The sequence below is a fragment of the Anoplophora glabripennis genome, unplaced genomic scaffold (assembly GCF_000390285.2).
Source record: "Anoplophora glabripennis isolate ALB-LARVAE unplaced genomic scaffold, Agla_2.0 scaffold623, whole genome shotgun sequence".
Lineage (NCBI taxonomy): Eukaryota > Metazoa > Arthropoda > Insecta > Coleoptera > Cerambycidae > Anoplophora > Anoplophora glabripennis.
The window spans coordinates 184,651-194,813 of NW_019416726.1; the positions used below are offsets into that span (position 1 = coordinate 184,651).

General features: G+C 34.6%; 1 protein-coding gene across 6 annotated transcripts in view; it reads right to left on the reverse strand.

The window, feature by feature from the left end:
• Positions 1-10,163, reverse strand: part of LOC108909914 (disks large 1 tumor suppressor protein) — a 215,581-nt gene that overhangs the window by 119,422 nt on the left and 85,996 nt on the right. For 2 of the 6 annotated variants that reach the window (XM_023455321.1, XM_023455320.1), the window contains exons 1-2: positions 7,524-7,767; positions 6,096-6,341 (exon numbers count right to left, since the gene is read on the reverse strand). The exons of the other annotated variants lie outside the window; for them this stretch is intronic. In XM_023455321.1, the coding sequence (XP_023311089.1) occupies positions 6,096-6,176 (81 nt within the window). In that variant the 5' untranslated portion in view covers positions 6,177-6,341; positions 7,524-7,767. Of the gene's footprint in view, positions 1-6,095; positions 6,342-7,523; positions 7,768-10,163 lie in introns of those variants that run through there. 6 annotated transcript variants of the gene reach the window in all.

Below are 10,163 nucleotides of genomic sequence, written 5' to 3' on the forward strand. Positions count from 1 at the left end.
AGAAGGCTGCGGCTTAAGTCTCTTTCCCCTAGGATTTTTTCCCATCGGTTTATCTTCATATCGGTGGGAAATTATACGAGACGACTTTTGGGTTAGTTTTTAAAACATTTCTGTGTAGAATAAAAAGCGATTCCCTTCAGACACTTTTTACGTTTAAATATTTATAGATCTGTTCGGAAACTGGCGATGTGGTATTTAAAAAATGATGTTAGAAGAGTGGTTATACTCTAGTGCCAAAATAGTAGTCTGTAGAGTCATAAATAAATCAAACTAAAATTAGAATCACTGAAAAAAAGTATATGGATCAAATGATCAGATAGTTCTTAATGGAATTATTTGCCGTAAATGTTATTTTATTATATTCAAATGTATATACTTTCGTCAAACTATGTGAAATATTTGCTGTAATCTATAATTTTTCTTAAAATTTATATTAAGTATTTGTTCATCATAAAGTGCAAACACGTTAATGTTAAAAATGTTGTCACCGCCGTTCTTGGTGGTGAAAATTCGAAATATTTGGAATTATTCAAATATCGTGGCTGAAAACATACATAGGTATTGTATTTTTGAAACCGAGAGATGCACGAAACTAAATTTGTACAGGACATAGCTAATACAATGCCAATATCGCCTTAATGTTAAAAATGTTGTCACCGCCGTTCTTGACGGTGCGTTAAATCACCATATTGATTCTTATGCGAAACACCCTGTATATCAAGTTGAACATAAATTTGTAAGGATAATCAAATTTCTATCAAAAATCGACACATCTATTGTTGTTCTATATTTAACAAGTTAGAATTCTCTAAAATGATACGCCCATGGAATCCAATTCCCCACACGCCTTATTCGTCGCACGGATCTACATATTGAGTAACTCCCACTATTTTGACACTGAAATGTAGTAGATGTTCTCGTAACCGTACACGATTACCTCATAAAAACCATCTCGGTATCGATTTCGGAATCGGCTCTCAATTTCTTGCGGGTTGGTTTCTAGACCGCTTCCTTATTATATGCATATCTGTTGTTGCATAAACCAACTTTTGTACACGAACAAATAGTTAAAAAGTCAAATACTGCTGACTATTTAGTATTTAATTACCAACCGTAACAATTATTCAAATCTGCTTGCCTGTTTATTCACCAGAATTGCACCTACTAAATATTTTCTATAGTCTGTTTAGAAATGAAATAGAGTAATAAAAGCTTATTATGTATGCAAATCGTAAATAAATGTAGTACTGGTGCTTATATTCAATATTTTTATATTATGTATTTTCCGTATAGATCAGGTATACTTTTAAAAAAACTTTGTGTGATCGGACTGTACTAAATTGTAGCAGGTAGCTAAAATTTAATCCCCGACAATCCGTCTTTGTCTATGCCGCTTCAATTTCTCGGTCCATTTCTCTTATAAGTAAACAATATAAAAACAGCATTTCAAAACATGAGGCTACTTTAAGCATCATAACCGGGTTAAGAGGGTTTTTAGTAATTCAAATAAAATTATTCAATATTATTATCAAAATATTTATTTAAATTTAATGAATAGACTTTTATTCCACACAAAAATATATGTATTTTGAAAATTCAAATTATGGTGAGTAAATGTAGTGTTGTATAAATGTACAATAAAGAAAATAAAAAAGTAGGTATATTAAAATTCATCCTCTGAATATTCTGATGAATTATCTTCGTCTCCTAGATTGATAACGATAGGTTCCACAGTAACGTCAATTAAATTATCGAGTTCCCACATTTTCTCCTCTTCTTTTTGTACATGATGTATACATCTTTGCCAGTTATCTGCAGTTACTCGTTCCAAGGAATTTTTTAACAAAATTTTCACGTCACTTAATTTAAACGTCGTATTATTTCGCGCTACATCTCCTTTTACCTGCGCCCAGACTAATTCGATTGGGTTAAGTTCACAGTGATAAGGTGGTAACCGTAGTACCGTTATTTGGCGATTTGTTGCCATTTCATCGATAACATATTTTTTCTGATCTTTATTAAGATTGACAAGTGTCAAAAGTTCCTTTTTCACCATATTTGTTTCAAAAGAAATGTTTTTTCCGGATAACCATTGAATTATATCGGCTTTCCTCCAAGCAGTCGTAGGCGTCCGCTCGGTCTGCCGTGAATGGTAACTGGCATTATCCATGACAATTACAGACCCCGGAGGAATAAGATCCAACATCTGTGTAAAATACTCTTCGAAAACATCTGCGTTCATGTCTTCGTGATAGTCACCTGTATTTTTAGATTCAAATAAAAGTAAACCGCCATCTACAAAACCACTGGCACTACCTATATGTGTCACTATTAATCTTCGCCCTTTACCTGAAGGTGCCTTGAACCCTGTTGAAAGTCCATCCAAAAATGCTTGTCGAAAACTTTTTACATTTTTATCTTGCCATACTTTTGTTACAGTATATCCCTCGTTGACCCAAGTTTCGTCTAGATAATAAATATTCCTCCCTTCGTCACGGAATTTTCTAATTGATCTTAAGTAGGATCTTCGCCAACAAATAATTTCATCTTTATCGTAAGAAGGCCCATAATTTGCTTCTACTGATTTTTGGCAAATCGTTGTCCTCTGAAAGTTCACTTAAAATTTTGTTTAGCGTTGGTATTTCTTTTTTAAAATAAAATGAGTGTACTTTTCTGCGAATGACATTTTTGAAAAAATCGTCGATAACGACTTTTGACCTCCCTGTAGATAATTTTGGGGGATTTACAGTATCTTGTTTATTTTTTGTTTCCTTTAAAAGTCTGTAGATAGTCGATTTTCCAATCCCAGTCATTACCCGATAATGACCTGAAACGAAATATTACCACGCACATGGCCGGTTCTTATCTCGGGGTTTTATTACTCTCTTTCATTTCCAAACACAGTATAGCTAAAATTTATTATTATCGACATTACAACAACATTAACAGGAGCCTTTCCCATTTCTTTAATTTTTTAAATAGACTGTGTTTGGAATTGCATTAACCTCGACATTAACATTAACTAAATCTTATTTGGCAACACTTTTACGTTGCGCAATTTCCAGTAAAGTTATATTCACGTTGTGCGTTCCACTTTATTCCGTTTTATTTATAGCTACACCAAGCCTACTTTTTTAGAGGAGTGGGCGATTCCGATTGTAATATTAAGCGTTCTAGCATCCAATGGTGCCATTTTAATTAAAACAGAAGAATTAGAAAATAGAAAGCGCGGAACACGGCTCTTTAAATGTTACATAACTTGAAGTGGGACGTAGAGCTTGACATTGCAATTAACTTTACTATATAAAGCGACTTGCTTTATAGGCAGGTAATAACCTATAGCTAAAAAAATTGAATTGAAAATTTTATACCATTTTGTAAGCAATCACATAAAAAACCATGGCTAAGAAAAAAAATATCCAGAAATCTTCTCCCTAGTAGGTACCTACCCTTGATGATTTTATAAGCCACACTATCAGATAAGTCAAAGTAAGTGTTAACGTTTGCCAATTTTATTTTATTACCCTTTACAGTTTAAGTAACAATTTGCCATCACGTGTCCCCTTTGAAAAGAAAATTGATGTTTCAGGTTTTTTTAATTCCGTTATTTTCCTGGTGGTAAGTTTTAATTAGAGCACCCTGTATACGTAATTCAATTATTTTCTTTCGCGACTGTCCTGTGGGTTGTCCTGTCATTTGATGGTTTGTGCTCTATTATTTTCTGTTTTAGTGTCACTTTCTGTTATCAATCATCTCCCTATGATGTTACACATCCAGATGCAAGTAAGGCTTGATTGATTGGCTGTTACTTGTGTCGTGTAGTTTTAAGTCGTTATCCTTCAATCCCTTTTTGTCTAAATTTGAAACAGCAATCGAGTGTAGTATGATCAGTCTGCGGATTTAAACCACAAACAAATTAAAATTCTTCCAAACTGGGTTGTTCTTGTATCATCCCCATTGAATTTGTTTCCTCTTCCAATTTGGATTTGGAGTTAAATCAATTTACTGCTCTTAATGATTTCCTCATTTTTTTATTAATTTCTTATACATACAGCCAAACAGAACTTGAGGATTTTCCAAATTTCCATTTAACCAGTTGCCAGTTTTTTAGAAATACCTTTGTAGATTTAGAAAAGATTAGGTTATAAATAAATGCGACCTGTTTAAGGCGAGTATCCATTTGTGTCAAATACCCCGTAACGTAACACCGAACATGTTACGTTACAGCTAGTGGAGACGGAAAATAATTGTTACATGGTACATACGTGTAACAAATTTGACACGCGTAACTAATCCGGGACGAACCATCAGTTGTCGGTTTTTAGTCGTCGCATCAAAGGGATGCAACAGTACTTTCTGCCACATGTTGAGACGGGGTTACCCTTTTGACCTTAACGTTGCCTGTTGCACATATGATTTTGTCTTATTTTTTGCTTCGTCAGTCTTTTGTATATGGTCTGGGGTCAGTCTATTTTCTGCAGTGACTAGGAAAAGTATGTTTTTCTTTGATTGTGTCATGGAGTGGAGTAAAGAAAAGATTTCCGGAGATTTCCGTTTCTTATTCTTCAAAATTGTACGATGAATAAAAATATATGACTCTACTGCTAACTGCAATTGCAATGACGAATCCATTATTGCAGTTAAGTTCATACTGCGAGTTTATGTTCCTGTGTCGTCTCGTAACCTTATTTTGTTACGTTACAGAATGAATGATACGACCAAAACCACACATACTTTCGCAGCGAACCGTGTCGCCTTTTGTAACAGGCCGTAACATGTTCGTTGTTACGTTACGGAGCATTGCCATAAATGGATACCCACCATTAGGTTTCCCAGTTTATCGGTTTATTCTTTGTTGGACTATCTTCATCCTTAATTTCGATAATTCAGAAACTGATTTGAAGTTCCACATTGTTTTAATTATATTCACAATTTCTCCTCTTTATATTGAAAGCATAACCTTCCCAAATGTTCGCTAACCGTTCGACAGTCAAAAATTCTCTATAGGTATATTACTCAACTGTTCCAATACGCTTGTTTTAGACTTTCTGGTATTTATTCGTTAAACCATTAAATTTTTTACCTTCTTATGCTAAGTTGTAATCGATAAGGGAATTTCAACATATTGGCCTGTTAAATCTTAATAATACAATTTCTTGGTATCGAGTTGCCTCTTCAGCGATTTGTTACTATTTTTAGGTTAGAATTTTCGGATTCGAACCAAATGTGCAAAATGAATCACAAAAATTTTGATTCAGAAAAAAGGAATTTTGCTGATCCTGATCTAAAAATGTGTTCAAAGGAATAGCGACCGACTCAAAACATCGGTGAAACGGGTTCTGATCAATTTATTTACCTAGATGAAAAGAAGACGGCATTGATTTCAATCATTCGACTTCAAAATATCATATTTGATTTTTAATGTTATTCACAATTTCAGTGTGAATTTTTTTTTACCGAATACCACACGTCATTAAATTAGGTATGTATTCCGACAAATTTCCTACGTCTACTTGCGAAATTTTCAACATCGGAGAAAAATCCAATATTTAAGTAATAATAAATTAAAGATAGTTCCCAATAGAAAAATTGAAAAAAAAAGATTTCCATACTCCTTTATATTATAAACACCCCGACCATCCCTTAATACTCGTAATAAAATTTTATTACACTGTTTACTACAAACGTAACTTATTTCGGGGCTGGCAGAGGTCATCTGTCCAGGCCTGTCCCTTGTAAAGGGCGCTCCGATAGCAGAAAAGGTAGGCCTAGTTCCATGAAACGAGTATAGGATAAAGCCGCAGCGAGAACAATGGTAGTACTAATAACGTCGGCATCAAAACCTCTCGGTGATCACCGACCTGTAAATCCTCCAAAAGTACAAGGTTCTATAATTCGTCCATCCGGCAACAGTGTGCAATGTCCTTTACGAGAGGAAAAGACGGGAACATTTCTACTAACGCAGTTTTAGACAATTAGAAACAAGATTAAAAAAGAAAGTACTTAATTTTATTTTCCCAAAAGTAAACAAGTTATTAATTAACTGGTAAATAATTTAATAAGAACCTAGAAAAAAACTATGGTTTGTGACTCACCGTATCTAAGTTGAACAACGACGAGACCTTCTTCATAAAACCGTCCTTCTCCTGCTTGCTCTTCTTCCTCCTTGTAGTCATTTTCTAAAGCTATTCGCACACTACGAACTACACTACACTAAGATATGCGTCACAGGTCATAACTTAACAATCACACTGACAACCATTCGAAACCGTCTATAGGAATTCATGTTCTACAAGGATTCATAATATTTTTAAAGTTTCACTACACTTCGTTTTAAACACCTAGAAAAGCAGAATTCTGAATTAATAGAAATTTTGTCGATGCAAGAAGGCACGCTGGTAATATCAGCAACTTGAGAAGATATTCATAGTCATATAAAATCAATTAGTAGCTTTTCTCGACAGAATGGGCAGCACCTCCCTCTATAAAAGACAAATAAAAACATATTTGTATTTATCTCAGTAAATCATAAAATAATTTACGTTTATAGTCCACGTAAACAAGTGTCAATCATAAAAATTCATTCATGTTTTCATGAAACTGCAAGAGACTACTAAGAAAAATTTAATATTTTCCTTTCCCTCTAACGAACAACTACTTATGTAGGTATATTTTTAAATGACTTTCTAGCTTCCTTTGTCTTTTCCATATATTTTTCAAAACATCTTCTATTATGAACCTGAAGCGGATATTACAAAACCCGAGACAAAACCACATATTACGAAAGTTCATGTCCCTGATGAAATTTTATCTAACATCCAAATCTATGTCCTATGTATAAACTGGCAGCTATCTGTATTACTCATAAAACTTATCAAGAAATCCCGATGTAAATAAATGCCTAGTAAAAAGTAACGCAGCTAATTATTATTAACCCCAATTTCCCACGGTATTATTAATGTATTAAATTAATGTATGCACCAAGTAACCAAAGCGAAAAAACAAAATGACCTGTATTATACTTGTGTGTTGTACTTGTGAGAGGAAAGCTGAAGAATTTAACAAGAAATCAACGCGTTGTTATCTCATAGTGGTACTTGCTGATATTAACAGTGTATACCCGTTTTTCTAGCCATTCCATGGGCAATAACCTTTTACCATCGTGGTACAGTTACACCAAAACTGTATAAATATGCATTTGTAGTTACCTGATAAAAGTTATATAAGCTCGTTATCTTGTTTAGTATTAATGGAAAGTCGTAAAATTTCTAATCAGCCGATAAAAAATATATACCTACGTGATTAGCTATCGAAGTTAAATAGATACAGCACAGGTTTTATTAAAAAAAAAGGAAAAGGTAGGCGTAGGTAGTGAAAACCTGTCAAATACCTGCTCGGGAGAATTTTGAGGTTAGGTTGCACAACAACAGCCACATAACCGCTCTAAAAGGCCATTAAATTTTATCATCTCACTACAAATGCACGTTATACACCTGGAGCGATTGCACAAGAATTAGATCTACCTTAGAAACACCGTTAAATGTCAAACACTTCGATGCAACAATAACAAAACTAGTTTTAAATTAAACTGCACTGGATATCGCACTCACGCGTCATATTTGCGGGTCGCGGCCGTCCTCGCGTTTTTCCCGTACCGGAAAAGTCTTCCACGTTCGGCGAAAATCACACGAAACGAAAACATCGTACCGGTGGAAACGTCAAAATGCGATTTTCGACCACTTGTGGCTTGGTCAACTCACCGCTGGCAGTTTGCCTGCATGGCGGCGTGATAGACTGCTACGTCACGGAGAGGTATGGCAGCCAATCACAGGGTCGAATCAGCTCAAAGGTGGCTAGAGGAATGTTGATTAAATTATACTTTGTCTGGCCAAATTTTACAAGAATAACCGTATATGTATAACATGCCTTGATAAAAATTTCAATAAATAAAGTGACGTTGCAGAAAATACCTTCCCAAAATCTCAACTAACAAAAAAATAAGCAATAAACAGAAGATTATTGCCGATATTCTATCTATCTGAGTCTGTCTACACCAAATTTCATTGAAATATCTAAAAAAGTAACAGAGCTATCTTAAAAAATTATATAAGACCAGTTTTTTATAGGAAGAAACATTATCTTAAGGTAACTTTGACTAAATACGTTTATTTTCATCTAAGGGAGCTACGTACCCCCAAAGTATGTTCTATAACTTACGAACATCGTACCTATATTATATGACTATAACTATAATATAGTTTATAAAGCTAGACAACCAGTTAAACCTAGGAATGAAAAAACTCAATGTCGATTCTCGTCCACTGTATAAATAAGGATGTCTAATTAAAAAAAACTCAATGTCGATTCTCGTCCACTGTATAAACAATGATGTCTAATTTTATGACGGAGCCGCCTTCTAGTATTTTAATTCTTAATTTTAAATGTTGACCGACTTTTATAATATTGGTGAAGTTACTATAAAGGTGACAAACATTGGTTTTCATTCATGTTGTGGAGATTTTATATTTCTTATACAGGGATGACCAGAAGTAAGGAATAAAATTAATATCTTTTGAATGAGTTAATTTTTTTTAAAACGCCGAAACACGTTAACTGATTTTGATTTTATCTCATCTTTCGGTTATATAATAATTAATTTTTCTTCAACCCCCTAAACCCCAGCTACCCCTACTTTTTTTTCAAATGGAAACAAAAGGCATGAGGGGGCTCGTTGAAAAGCTTATAGAAAACTGAATCCAGCCATACCAAATAAACAAGTTTTATTTTTTCAATAGCAAGGTTTTTAGGGTTGTATAAAACACCTACTTAACAAGTGAAATAAAATTTAATTATCTTCAGTGTTATCCTCCATGAATTTGCACAGAATAAAATAAAGAATTTGAAACTGTACCTATCACTGCTAACGCAAAAAAGATATATTTTTTATGTTGCGTTTTTTTGGCACCACTTACTTGCCAGGCTTTCTGGTTAATTTTTCGCTTTAGTTGTAAATTGGAGTTCGAAACGTTACTATTGTGTCAAAATCAAGTTATTTACTGAATTGCAATGGTATTGTCGGAAAGGCAACGCATCGAAATCTTGATATTGCTTGGATGTGGAGACAAAATAAGAAGTCAGGCTGAAGTGCGCGATTTATTTAATGCGAAATATCCCGAAAACCAAATCTCGCAAGGGACAGTTAGTAAAATATTTCACAAATTTGAGGAACACGGTACAGTACAGACTTTGCCCAAAACTGGACGGGCACGTGCTTTGAATGAAGAAAAGAAATTAGACATTGCATTAGAACTTGTTGAAAATCCTCATACTTCAACTGTTTCATTGGCCCGCAATCACGATGCTTCTCGAACTGCAATTCGAATGTTTCTGAAACAAGACAAATACCACCCCTATAAGGTATGTCTTGTCCAAGAGCTTTTGGAAGACGATTATGATAGGCGATTACAATTTTGTGAGGAAATTATGAGACGGTGTGACGACAATAATGGTTTTCAACGAGACGTACTTTTTTTCGGATGAAGCTACGTTTATTTAAATGAAGAAGGGAGTGGTTAACAGGCACAACTATCGCTTTTGGTCCCAGGAAAATCCACACTGGACATGCGAATCGCATACGCAGCATCCACAAAAAGTTAATGTATGGGCAGGTATCATCAACAACAAAATCTTGGGCTCAAATTCTTTTTTGAAGAAAATCTTACTGCCGCGCGCTACCTGGATTTCCTAACATTTGACCTGACCTACTCTAGCCGTGATTTTCCCTCATGAAATTGATCCAGATATACCGAATGAAAGAATTTGGTTCCAACAAGATGGCGCTCCCCCATATTTTGGTATTGACGTTCAAAAATACTTAGATGAAATGTTTCCAAATCCCTGGATTGGTAAACGAGGTACAGTTGAATGGCCGCCAAGATTCCCCGACTTAACACCCCTGGATTATTTTCTTTGGAGATATTTGAAAGAAAGAGTCTACCAGGACAGACCGGATAATATTGAGAATTTAAAGAACAAGATTAGGGCGGAGATGCATAATTTACCAGCTGAAGTCATTCAGAATGCTGTGGACAGCTTTTACTATCGTCTTGGAGAATGCCAAATAGTGAATGGAGGACATTTTCAGCATTTGCGACATTGAGTTT